The 14,263-nt window shown below is 43.6% G+C and overlaps 1 protein-coding gene across 1 annotated transcript; it reads right to left on the bottom strand.

Moving 5' to 3' along the window:
• Positions 1 to 201: 201 nt before the first annotated feature.
• LOC111956343 (aquaporin-4-like) lies at positions 202 to 13,949 on the bottom strand. Its single transcript, XM_023976802.2, is given in 8 exon segments — positions 202 to 1,343; positions 1,346 to 1,389; positions 1,391 to 1,499; positions 1,502 to 1,541; positions 11,243 to 11,323; positions 11,963 to 12,127; positions 12,377 to 12,794; positions 13,750 to 13,949. Coding segments are annotated over 8 exon segments (1,020 nt in total). The 5' UTR covers positions 13,839 to 13,949; the 3' UTR covers positions 202 to 1,269.
• Positions 13,950 to 14,263: the final 314 nt, after the last annotated feature.

Genomic DNA, 14,263 nt, shown 5'->3' on the forward strand with positions numbered 1-14,263 from the left:
TTTAGACTAGTTGAGTATCTGGAGCATCAGCATTTGTGGGCAACAGTGAAGAGGTGACTTTGGGATGCTGGCCTTCTAGACAGAGTTGCAAATAAAAAGCCATATCTCAGACTGGGGGCCAATTAAAAAAGGGAAAAAAGGATTAAGATGGGCAAAAGAACACAGACACTGGACAGAGGAACTCTGCCTAGAAGCCATCATCCCGGAGTTGGCTCTTCACTGTGACGTTGAGTCTGGTGTTTTGCGGGTACTATTAAATGAAGCTGCCAGTTGAAGACTTGTAAGGCGTCTGTTTCTCAAACTAGACACTCTAATGTACTTGTACTCTTGCTCAGTTGTGCACCGGGGCCTCCCACTCCTCTTTCTATTCTGGTTAGAGACAGTTTGCGCTGTTCTGTGAAGGGAGTAGTACACAGAGTTGTAACAGATCTTCAGTTTCTTGGCAATTTCTCACATGGAAAAGCCTTATATTCTCAGAACACGAATGACTGACGAGTTTCAGAAGAAAGTTCTTGTCTGGCCATTTTGAGCCTGTAATCGAACCCACAAACGCTGATGCTCCAGATCTGAACTATTCTAAAGAAGGCCAGTTTTATTGCTTCTTTAATCAGAACAACAGTTTTCAGCTGTGCTAACACAATTGCAAAAGGGTTTTCTAATGATCAATTAGCCTTTTAAAATTATAAACTTGGATTGGCTAACACAACGTGCTACACCAGTTTTCAGCTGTGCTAACACAATTGCAGAATGGTTTTCTAATGATCAATTAGCCTTTTAAAATATAAACTTGAATTGGCTAACACAACGTGCCATTGAGGGATGTTGCTGATAATTGGCCTCTGTACGGCTATGTAGATATTCTATTCAAAAATCTGCCGTTTCCAGCTACAATAGTCATTTACAACATTAACAATGTCTACAGTGTATTCTGATCAATTTGATGTTATTTTAATGGACAAAAAAATGTGTTTTTCTTTCAAAAACAAGGACATTTCTAAGTGACCCCAAACTTTTGAACGGTATGTATATTATCCAGTTACTTCACAAATGTTGAGGAAGGCTCACCACCATATACAATAATACACAAGCATTGAGAGGAAATGCACCAATCCTATTCTGCCTGAGAAGTGAGTCTGTGTGGGTTTAGGTATGGGGACATGGGGTATGGGGCTTATGGTATGGTACAGGGTGGAGGACCCAGAATCAAAGTGTCTCTCCTGGATCTCCCCCTGCTCTATAGGTTGGTCTCCCTCTCCGTGCCCGTGGTAGTCATACAGAGGACAGCACCTCGCCCGTCGAGGCCAGGAAAGGGTCCTTCTTCTCCCCCTTCTCCAGGTCGATATGGGGATGGAGCCTGGCTTAATGATCAGGTCGTCTGGTTCCCCCTGGTACATACGCCCCCCACCTCCCTGTACTCCCCGAAGATGGATCCTTCTGGAAGACTTCGCGGAGTATCTTCTTCAGCTCAGGGTCAGGGCAGAACAGGTATTCATAGAGGCAGCCGCCATTATGCCACCCAGGATTGGACCAACCCAGTACACCTGCAAGACAGGTAAGGTGAAACTCTGTTCAGACAAATATGAACCTATAACCACAGACAGCTGTCATGCATATTTAGACCAGATGTCATGTCTTGTCATGTCTGTAAAGGGGCAGCAATCATTGTTTATGGGCATCCACATTGGAGCCAGGTACCTTTAGGTTCTGCCAAGTCAAACATTGTCACGGAGAGAGAGAGAGAACACCTGTCAGATAATATGACACCACTCTCAGTTCTGAGGACCTTTCCTAATATACACCAAGACCCAAATACACACACACACAACAACACACACACACACACACACACACACACACACACACCCACACACACACACACACACACACACACACACACACACACACACACACACAAACACACACACAACCACACACACACACACACACAACACACACACATACACATACACACTACTATGAACACCTCTGTGACAATAATTGCCCTGAAATTAATTAAAGAAACACATTCCGTGGTAATGTCCAGAACCACTGTCTTTAGTTTCATTACCACGGATGTGCTTTTCATTTCATTCTGAAATAGGAAGCTGAAATGAATTATCTATACCTAGTAGCAAGGTCAAGTGAACTATCGAGACGCATTGTTTTATAAGAGCATTTCTCTGACATTTCAATGTTTCTACCTATGAAGCACTCTGTGTTCTATGGATTACTGATGTCAGTCTGTAGCGCTCATGCCCTCTATGGGGGTTAAGAGTTCCTTATCGACACTTAGTGGGATCCTTCGTAGCTGCTATGCATGGTGATACGCACTGTGACCTTATTAAGTTTCAGTATGCCCCCCCCCCCACCCAACTTGCCCCCCACTTATAATGATATTGACAACATTAGCTACTGGAGGACAGAGATGACCTGAACACTTCTCACACAATGATGCACTAACCTAAACTATATAAACAAAAAGTACACATGAAAGTATACTACAAGCTCTTTATTATAATACACTGCTGTAATAACTGGCATCTGTTTAACCCATGTCTTCACAACCAAATAGCTTGTGATTTCTGTGTAATGCTCAGATTATGACATTTCAGTGGAGTGACTTTTTATATTYAAACATGAAAAGTCACTCCACTTTAGGCCTGAAGCTCTCTCTTAATTTGAAGTGTCTAGGCTTTAACAACTAAAACATCAATGGATGGTCAGTGTTTCCAGAWTTTTTTTTAGCAGTGGTGGCATTTTTTCAGTTCTGGTGACTTTTTAAAAGGACATTCTACTCCAAATTAATGAAATAAAATTATGCTGGCACGATCTAAAATATGATTTACCCATCCATAAAAGTGCGCAATAACATATTGGTCCATGCCTGGCAGGTGTGCTATTTAGCAAAAAGCATTTGGCGATCACCTGGCTGGCACAGTGGCTAATTAATAAGAATGGGAATGCCCATCTGCTTTTACCCCATTGGGCTAATCATTAGCTAGTTCACAAACTCTAAACATTATCTTGTTGCTAGATAGCATCATATTGATGACTTGAATGTCCCAAAAATATAATGCAGGCCTACCTGTTACACTTTACCCATGTAACATTTGGCCCCGCTCAAGCTGATCTAAACTCAACGTGAAAGGCAAGAGGTAAACGCACTTAAACCATTCTGTTGATTCTCCTGTTTGAAAATGATGCAGTTCACTCATTATTAGGAGTTGAGAAATAAAACATGTAGTAATAATGGAAAGCTGGGATCCTCCTCTTTTAACAATGGCCATTAACCCACTTCAAATGTGTGTATTTCCCGTGACAGTGCAATGGCTGGGTATATGCATATCAATGCATGTTTTTCTCCCTGTGGCACACACAATTTAAAAACACCTTGAGAGGAATATTATTTTCTTACATTGAATGCAACAAGCTAATTGAAAATGTAAACTATTCTACTATGGGGTTGTCGGATTGTTGGCTGAGGATAAGTAAATGTGGACAATAGCGTCTTCAAAGTGTGTCTTGGACAAAAAAAAATGTAATGTTCCTTTTTCTTGGTGTGTCTGCAGCAATTTTGTAGTAGTGGCACAGCCTGTGTGAGCAGTCAGAAGTATGTGCACAAGAGTCTCTTATGCCTTGACGATACGGGGCGGGCAACACGGGGTACAATACCAGTATTCTGATTAGATATTGTTGTAGACAAAATTCACATAACCTAACCTCTACTCCTGGCTCTCATTTGGCTCATACAGTAGGTGCCTGCAGGCCCCAGCCCAATTGTAATCCCTGCCCTTCACCCACAACTGTGTATGAGTATCCCAGCTAGCACATAATGTTCTGAGAACCATATGTTTCTTGGAGCTTGGTGAGAGCATGGTTGTCCTATATTTATTTAGCATACAACCTTCCCACAACATTCTGTTCTGGGAATGAAACATTCTCAGCACATTTAAGCAACTTTATTTTCTTGGTATTTCATTACTTTAACTTCTCTGGGATATGTGGGACGCTAACGTCCCACTTGGACAAAAGCCAGTAAAAATGCAGAGCGCCAAATTCAAATAAATTACTATAAAAATCAAACCTTCATGAAATCACACATGAAAGACACCAAATTAAAGCTACCCTTGTTGTGAATCCAGCCAACATGTCTGATTTCAAAAAGGATTACGGCGAAGCACACCTTCCATTGTTAGGTCAGTACATAGCCACAAGAAAAACACAGCCATTTTTCCAGCCAAAGAGAGGAGTAACAAAAAGCAGAAAGAGATAAAAATGAATCACTAACCTTTGATCTTCATCAGATGACACTCATAGGACTTCATGTTACACAATACATGTATGTTTTGTTCGGTAAAGTTCATATTTATATCCAAAAATCTGAGTTTAGGCGGGACGCTACTGTCTCACTTGGCCAAAAGCCAGAGAAAATGCAGAGCGCCAAATTCAATACATTATATAAAATCAAACTTTCATAAATCACACATGAAAGATACCAAATTAAAGCTACACTGGTTGTGAATCCAGCAACATGTCAGAATTCAAATAGGCTTTTCGGCGAAAGCAAACATGCTATTATCTGAGTTAGCACCATAGTAAACAAAGAGAAGCATATTTCAACCCTGCAGGCGCGACACAAAACGCAGAATTAAAAATACAATTCATCTTACCTTTGACGAGCTTCTGTTGTTGGCACTCAATATGTCCATAAACATCACAAATGGTCTTTTTTGTTCGATTAATTCCGTCGATATATATCCAAAATGTCCATTTATTTGGCGCGTTTGATCCAGAAAAACACCGGTTCCAACTTGTGAAACGTGACTACAAAATATTCTCAGAAGTTACCTGTAACTTTGCCAAAACATTTCAAACTACTTTTGTAATACAACTTTAGGTATTTTTTTACGTAAATAATCGATAAAATTGAAGACGGGATGATCTGTGTTCAATACAGGATTAAAACAAACTGTAGCTAGCTTTCTGGTCACGCCTCTAATTAACAGTACACTTCCAGTGACCCTCGTTCAAGATGGCCGTACTTCTTCATTACACAAGGAAAAAATCTCAACCAATTCTAAAGACTGTTGACATCCAGTGGAAGCAGTAGGAACTGCAAGAAGGTCAATTAGAAATCTGCATTCCCAATGAAATCTCATTGAAAAGAGAGTGACCTCATAAAAATAAAAATAGAACGGTTTGTCCTCGGGGTTTTGCCTGCTAAATAAGTTCTGTTATACTCACAGACATGATTCAAACAGTTTTAGAAACTTCAGAGTGTTTTCTATCCACATCTACTAATAATATGCATTCTCATCTTCTGGGATGAATAGTGGCAGTTGAATTTGGGTATGCTTTTCATCCAAATTGAAAATGCTGCCCCCTATCCTAGAGAAGTTAAGAGAATGTTTCCTAAAAGTTCAAACATGGTTACATTTAATTACATTTTTGGTAATGTTCTAGAAACATTCTCCAACTGGTTTGACATTGGGAATGTTCTCAAATCGTTCAGAGAATATTAAGAAACATTCTTCTGTGGGAATTTCATTACTTCAGCATAACGTTTCCTACAGGTTTCCTCATGGTCTATTTAAAATAATGTTCACAAATTGTTCTGAGAATTAAGAAAAAAGTTATTCTGTTTTTCATGGTTCTCTTTAAAGTCATGTTCTCAAAACATGAAAAAAAAATCCATAAAAACACAAAGAACACTTTAATAACGTTCAAAGAACATTCTAAGATTTTTTATTTTATTTTTTATTTCACCTTTATTTAACCAGGTAGGCTAGTTGAGAACAAGTTCTCATTTGCAACTGCGACCTGGCCAAGATAAAGCATAGCAGTGTGAACAGACAACACAGAGTTACACATGGAGTAAACAATAAACAAGTCAATAACATGGTAGAAAAAAAAGAGAATCTATATACAATGTGTGCAAAAGGCATGAGGTGCAATAAATCGAATAATTACAATTTAGCAGATTAACACTGGAGTGATAAATCATCAGATGATCATGTGCAAGAAGAGATACTGGTGTGCAAAAGAGCAGAAAAGTAAATAATAAAAGCAGTATGGGGGTGAGGTAGGTAAATTGGGTGGTAGTTTACAGATGGACTATGTACAGCTGCAGTGATCGGTTAGCTGCTCGGATAGCAGATTTTTAAAGTTGTTGAGGGAAGATACAGTCTCCACCTTCAGAGATTTTTGGCAATTCGTTCCAGTCGCAGGCAGCAGAGAACTGGAAGGAAAGGCGTCCAAATGAGGTTTTGGCTTTAGGGATGATCAGTGAGATACACTGCTGGAGCGCGTGCTGCGGGTGGGTGTAGCCATCGTGACCAGTGAACTGAGATAAGGCGGCACTTTACCTAGCATAGCCTGTATAGATGACTGGAGCCAGTGGGTCTGACGACGAACATGTAGCGAGGGCCAGCCGACTAGGGCATAACAGGTCACAGTGGTGGGTCGTATAGGTGCTTTAGTAACAAAACGAATGGCACGGTGATAAACTGCATCCAGTTTGCTGAGTAGAGTATTGAAGCTATTTTGTAGATGACATCGCCGAAGTCGAGGTCGGTAGGATAGTCAGTTTTACTAGGGTAAGTTTGGCGGCGTGAGTGAGGAGGCTTTGTTTGCGGAAATAGAAAGCCGTTCTTGATTTTGATTTGGATTGGGATGTTTGATATGAGTCTGGAAGGAGAGTTTGCAGTCTAGCCAGACACTGGTACTTATAGATGTCCACATATTCTAGATCGGTCGATGACGTGTAGGTGCGGAGCCGTGAGCTAGTCGGCGTGCGGGTGCAGGCAGCGAACGGTTGAAAAGCATGCATTTGGTTTTACTAGCGTTTAAGAGCAGTTGGAGGCCACGGAAGGAGTGTTGTATGGCATTGAAGCTCGTTTGGAGGTTAGATAGCACAGTGTCCAAGGAAGGGCCGGAAGTATATAGAATGGTGTCGTCTGCGTAGAGGTGGATCAGGGAATCGCCCGCAGCAAAGAGCAACATCATTGATGTATACAGAGAAAAGAGTCGGCCCGAGAATTGAACCCTGTGGTACCCCCATAGAGACTGCCAGAGGACCGGACAACATGCCCTCCGATTTGACACACTGAACTCTGTCTGCAAAGTAGTTGGTGAACCAGGCAAGGCAGTCATTAGAAAAACCGAGCTACTGAGTCTGCCGATAAGAATATGGTGATTGACAGAGTCGAAAGCCTTGGCCAGGTCGATGAAGACGGCTGCACAGTAATGTCTTTTATCGATGGCGGTTATGATATCGTTTAGTACCTTGAGCGTGGCTGAGGTGCACCCTGTGACCGGCTCGGAAACCGGATTGCACAGCGGAGAAGGTACGGTGGGATTCGAGATGGTCAGTGATCTGTTTGTTGACTGGCTTTTCGAAGACCTTAGATAGGCAGGCAGGATGGATATAGGTCTGTAACAGTTTGGGTCCAGGGTGTCTCCCCTTTGAAGAGGGGATGACTGCGGAGCTTTCCAATCCTTGGGATCTCAGATGATACGAAGGAGAGGTTGAACAGGCTGTAATAGGGGGTGCGACAATGGCGGCGGACAGTTTAGAAATAGGGGTCCAGATTTGTCAAGCCCAGCCTGATTTGTATGGGTCCAGGTTTTCCAGCTCTTTCAGAACATCTGCTATCTGGATATGGTAAAGGAGAAGCTGGGGAGCGCTTGGGCGAGTAGCAGCGGGGGGGGCGGGGCTGTTGGCCAAGGTTGGAGTCGCCAGGAGAAGGCATGGCCAGCCATGAGAAATGTTTGTTGAAGTTTTCGATTATCACGGATTATCAGTGGTGACCGTGTACCTAGCCTCAGTGCAGTGGCAGCTGGGAGGAGGTGCTCTTGTTTTCCATGGACTTTACAGTATCCAGAACTTTTTGAGTTGAGCTACAGGATGCAAATTTCTGCTTGAAAAAGCTGGCCTTTGCTTTCCTGACTGACTGCGTGTATTGGTTCCTGACTTCCCTGAACAGTTGCATATCGCGGGGCTCTTCGATGCTATTGCAGTTCGCCACAGGATGTTTTTGTGCTGGTCGAGGGCAGTCAGGTCTGGAGTGAACCAAGGGCTATATCTGTTCTTGGTTCTGCATTTTTTGAACGGAGCATGCTTGTCTAATATGGTGAGGAAGTAACTTTTAAAGAATGACCAGGCATCCTCAACTGACGGGATGAGGTCAATATCCTTCCAGGGTACCCGGGCCAGGTCGATTAGAAAGGCTGCTCGCAGAAGTGTTTTAGGGGGCGTTTGACAGTGATGAGGGTGGTCGTTTGACCGCGGACCCGTGGCGGATACAGGCAATGAGGCAGTGATCGCTGAGATCTTGATTGAGACAGCAGAGGTGTATTTGGAGGCAGGTTGGTCAGGATAATGTCTATTAGGGTGCCCATGTTTACGGATTTAGGGTTGTACCTGGTGGGTTCCTTGATGATTGTGTGAGATTGAGGGGATCAAGCTTGGATTGTAGGACTGCCGGGGTGTTAAGCATATCCCAGTTTAGGTCACCTAACAGAACAAACTCTGAAGCTAGATGGGGAGGCGATCAATTCACAGATGGTGTCCAGGGCACAGGCTGGGAGCTGAGGGGGGTCGGTAGCAGCGCGCAACAGTGAGAGACTTATTTCTGGAGAGATTATTTTTAAAATTAGAAGTTCGAACTGTGTGGCATAGACCTGGAAAGTATGACAGAACTTTGCAGGCTATCTCTGCAGTAGATTGCAACTCCTCCCCTTTGGCAGTTTCTATCTTGACGGAAAGTGTTATAGTTGGGTATGGAAATCCAGAATTTTTGGTGGCCTTCCTAAGCCAGGATTCGGACACGGCAAGGACATCAGGGTTGGCAGAGTGTGCTAAAGCGGTGAGTAAGGCAAACTTAGGGAGGAGGCTTCTGATGTTGACATGCATGAGGCCAAGGCTTTTTCGATCACAGAAGTCAACAAATGAGGGTGACTGGGGACATGCAGGGCCTGGTTTACCTCCACATCACCCGAGGAACAGAGGAGTAGTAGGATGAGGGTGCGGCTAAAGGCTATTCAAACTGGTCGCCTAGAGCGTTGGGGACAAAGATAAAAGGAGCAGATTTATGGGCGTGGTAGAATAGATTCTGGGCATAATGTGCAGACAGGGGTATGGTGGGGCACGGGTACAGCGGAGGCAAGCCCAGGCACTGGGTGATGATAAGAGAGGTTGTATCTCTGGACATGCTGGTCTCATGGGTGAGGTCACCGCATGTGTGGGGGGTGGGACAAAGGAGGTCTAGAGGTACGGAGAGTGGAACTACGGGGTCCATTGCAAACCAAAACAATGATAATGATAACTAGCCTGAACAACAGTATGCAAGGCATATTGATATTTGAGAGAGACTACAATAAGGCATAAAGTGATTGCAGGTCTTGATTGGGAGAGTAGCTAAAACAACAGGTAAGATAACAGCAGCAATATAGGGTGCTAGTCTAACACAGCAAAACACAGGTAAAAATGGCGACGACTAGGCAGAGAGGGTCGGATTAACTACACACAGATCCTGAGTTAAAGCACAGAGCCGACAGTAAAACACAAATAAACAGAATGGAGTACCGTGAATTAATGGACAGTCAAGCAGGCATCAGCTATGTAGCCAAGTGATCATAGTGTCCAGGGGGCAGCCGTAGATGGAGCAGGGAGGCCTCCACTAAGCTAGCACGCGGCGTTTAAAGTTAGTAGCCCGGGGGTGGTCTGCTCAGACGGAGGGGGTCTGCTCAGACGTGGTCGTGTCGACAGAGAATCCAAGCCGGATGGCGATGGCGAAAGAGAGGTTGTGAATTGTAGAATTGTGTTTGCTAACTGGTGCTAGCTTCGTGGCAGTGGCGCTAGCTGCAAGCTAGCTGTGAGGATCAGAGTAGTGGCTCAGGGATTACGGCAGGAATCCGGCGTTGTTGTCGAGAGACAGTCCGATGCTGGTAAATTGGTGAGTAATATCCAGGCTAATAACAGGCTGGTGTCTGTGCAGAAGGTAAAAGCTGCTAGCAGCGGCAAAAAATGGCTAAATTAGCTTGTAGCTGATTTAGACCAGTTGTGATGGATTGGCAGGGCTCTGTGTCGGCAAAAAAAAGGTCCAGTCCAATTGGCAAAAGAGGTATTGTAGCCCAAGAATTCGCTGGTAGACCTCTTCGGCTAGCCGGCAGATGGGCCTAGCTCGAGGCTAGCTAAGGCTAACTGGTCTTGCTTCGGGACAGAGGTGTTAGCCAGTAGTAGCCACTCGGTTGCAGCTAGCTAGCTGTGATGATACGGTGTAATTGTCCAGAGCTTGCGTCAGGAATCCGGTGATGTGGTAGAGAAAAAGCAGTCCTATATGCTCTGGGTTGATATCGCGCTTGCAGACTGGCAGGTATTGGCCCGAGCTGAAGCTGGCTGTGTCCGAGTTAAGGGTGAAGACCGCAGCAGTGGCTAACTGACTACTAGCTAGTAGCTAGTTATCTGGCTAGCTTCTGATTGGGGTTACGGTTCTAAAGTATAAAAAATAGCAGGTYCGTACCACATTGGGTGAGGCGGAATGTAGGAATGTATATTCAGTTCCTAGATGGAAAGTGAAATTAAAATATATACGAAATGTATACGAAAAATACGAGGACTATTTACACGGGACAAGACAAGACAAACACACGTCCGACTGCTACGCCATCTTGGATTAATGTAAGATTGTTATTTATAACCTTATCGTTTATCCTTCAAATACCATCTCCCAATGCACCCTGTGTGTCTGTGGGAAAGGGCAATTTTACAGCTAGCTAGCCACTTCACATGATGATATTATTGTATGTAGCTACGCTTGCCAGCCCAGAGAGAGCATTTCCATGTGTCCTATCTGTATTTGGAGTTCAAAATAATTAATTTATTAATCTAGAAGTGGAATTGAAACATTAAATTAAAGTTTTAAGGAAGTTATTCAAAAACCTCCATATAACCTAGAATTTCCATTCTCAGTTAATAAAACCTTCAAAGAAAACTTTCAGCGAACCATAGAAAAACATTCTCAGAACCTCCCTGCAATATAAAAATGTACGTTCCCAGAACAGGCAACATTTTTACTTCTGTTCTCAGAACGTTTAAAAAAATGTCCAGTTTTGCCGTTTGGGAAACCTATGGCTTCATTCCCAGAACCAATGGGAAACCAAAAATGTATGTTTCCACAACAAATGTGCTATCTTGGATGGGCCTTTGAGGGTGAGAAGGGTGCAGCAGTTTCTTTCTTACCCAGTGGTTCTCAAAGTTCATGGTGACGACTGCAGGCCCAAAGGAGCGAGCGGGGTTCATACTGGCTCCTGTATATGGAATCTAGAACAAAGCAGGGCATAGAGATGCTAACATGAGGGGACTGTAGAGAGAGAGACATGGAGCAAGACCTAGCCAGAACTGCCACAAACTGCCACAACACCTACAGTAGCGTATTGTTCCACATGAATCCATAAAGTAGATAATAATAAAATGAAACCTATATAATTGTGGGAATTGTAGTTTAAATGCAGGTATTCCATAGGTATACAAGGTACTAGTTTAGCAGGGATAATCTAGTGGCATGTAGGCAGCACATTGAAATCAAGCTGTGCTGTGAAGAGGGGTAGGTAGCATGTTGCTTTCAGGAGCATTAATTTGCTCAGTGTGGTTTAGGTAGTTCCCAAGTGATTGGTTGCCATGGAGTTGCAACAGCGGTACCCATTGAGGATGTGTATGTGAGAGCAGGTCTGAGAGACATTTGTATACTTTACTGTACTGTGAACTAATGTTTTATGGTATACCTGTTGTACTATTTCACCATTATGATGATTAAAGTACAAACTACATCATCAATCTACATCAACACACTACACATTTTATTCCATAGATGCATTGAATTAAATGTAATGTCTGACTCTTGAGGCTTTCAGGTTTGCTGTAATTCTAGCACTAATAAGTGAGAGATAGAATCACACTCACTGCGAACAGATGACCGATGGCTACAGCGAATCCGATGGCGAGGCCAGCCGAGCCGTTAACGTCAGAGCGCTTGGGGTCACAGGTGGCGAACACCGTGAAGACCAGCTCGAAGGTGATCAGGAGCTCCACCAACAGGCCGCAGCCCACGTTGAGCTTGGGGTTCACCTGGGAAACAAGAGTAAGAGTGAATGAACAATACTTTTCATGACATCAAACTATCCCAGACCTGTGTTCAAATAGTATATTTTCAAATACTTTAGCTGTGCTTGATTGAGCTTGCCTGATGGAATAGTCCCAAAAGAGCAAAATAGATTCAAATACTATCTTATGCATAGTGTCAACTCTGACTGTTGCTATACTTGTTTGGCTATAATCCAGATTCTGTGATTACAGGCCGATCTATATATGTTTTACCATAGTCACTCCCAGGCCCCCTCTGACAGACACTGGTGTCACCAGGTAGAGGAGCCCTGCCCCAGTGATCGCTCCCAGGCACTGGGCAGCTAGGTAGAACACACCCTTGGCCAGGCTCAACTTCCGGGTCACCACCATGGCTGCAGTGACTGCCGGGTTGATGTGGCCACCGCTGATGTGACCAAAGCACTGCACCATTGTGGCAATGGCCAGCCCGAAGCAAAATGAGATGAGGACCAGGTCTGCAGGGGGAGGGTTGTCTGACTCGGCCGCCCAATTGATGGTGGAACCCAGGCTGAGGAGGACGAAGATCATGGTGGCTAGGTACTCAGCTGAGACAGCCCTCCAGAAGTCCTTGGTCCAGATTCCTTTGAATGCCACCATCATGGGATGCTGGTTACACGCCGACAGGCAGCTCCTGGCAAAGTAATAATTAATTAATTAATGAAATGATTATCCCCAGTTGGAAGATATCTGTCTGCATGCCTTGAAATTCACTTAGCCCTTCCAGGGAAGGGAACTTGCTCCTGGACACAACATTTATAACTCCACTAGGGAATTGAACCAGTGACTTTCCAATGCACACTATGCCAGGCAGCACAGCGGGATGCAATATGTAATTTTGCAATCAATGCGTTTATAGTAGACTACTTTCAAATTGTGGGTACACTTGGACTCTAACGATGGACTAGGTTCAATGAGGAGAGAGAAATGGAGAGAGTGAAAGAGAGAGGGGGGGACATAAAGATACTTGATAGAAAGAAAGAGAGTGAGAAAGAGAGGGGAGGGGGTTGTCAAGTAAAACAGGTGACTCTCTTGGAAGCTGCAATATGTCACATCCTTGACCCCTAGACAACCTAAACCCAGTGACCTAATGATTGACCAGAACTCATATTTGACTTTTATGACTTTAGTTAATATTATATATCAGAATATAAAATGTTTGACAGCTACATCATATTTAAGTCTAACAAGTTAAATATGTCATCAATAACATACATTTATTTACATGGATAAGTGCGGCAAATGCTTCCATGTTTTATAAATAGGTTATGCATTAACTGAGGATATCAACTCACTCACAACTCACATCTTGTATTCAGTTTTTCACTGCTTTAAGGGTTAAAACAATATGCATTCGCATGGCAAATAACTGGTTTGTATTGTGTTCTACCCCATTATTATTTCTCGAATAACAATTTTCCTGACTCCATTTAGAACTTACCATAAATAAATACAAGATCTCCCACTCTCCTCTATTGCTTTCTCTTCACTCATTCTGCAACAATCCGATTGAATGAGAGAAATGTCTCCCTGTTCTTTGTACTGCACAATAAATAAATCTAACAAATAGTCCCAAAATGTCTACTTACAGACAGGCAGCAGTTGGCTGGTAATGACACAGTGCGAGAGGGGAGGAGAAAGTAGTAGTGGGTCTGTCCGATGAAAATGATCCATGCATTGTGCCGTGGATTGCATCCAGGAGCTTTATTGCGTTAGTAACAGGGCATCACCCCCACGAGAATTAAGCAAACAGCTTGCAGAGGAGGAGGAGACTTCAGTATCAAGGGCAGAGCAGTTCCCGCCCACGAGATAACTCTTACAGAGTGATGGAGTCACCCAACCAACCGCGATATTGTTTTGTCCTCATAGCCTACTCAGAACTGTTGTTCTTATCAGAATTATAAACATGCTGAAACAAACAAAATATTTTCCCAAATGTAAGAGAAGGGTGCAATTGCTGCATGCAATTCGGTGTGTTCCTGCATGTGGGCATTCCTGCATCTGTTGTTGACCATTCTGCCTGCCCTGACTGTCGTTCTGTACCTTGTCACACCACCCTGGATTACTGACCCCTGCCTGCCCTGACCCTGAGCCTGCTTGCCA

Source organism: Salvelinus sp. IW2-2015, linkage group LG32 (assembly GCF_002910315.2).
Source record: "Salvelinus sp. IW2-2015 linkage group LG32, ASM291031v2, whole genome shotgun sequence".
NCBI classification, from domain to species: domain Eukaryota; kingdom Metazoa; phylum Chordata; class Actinopteri; order Salmoniformes; family Salmonidae; genus Salvelinus; species Salvelinus sp. IW2-2015.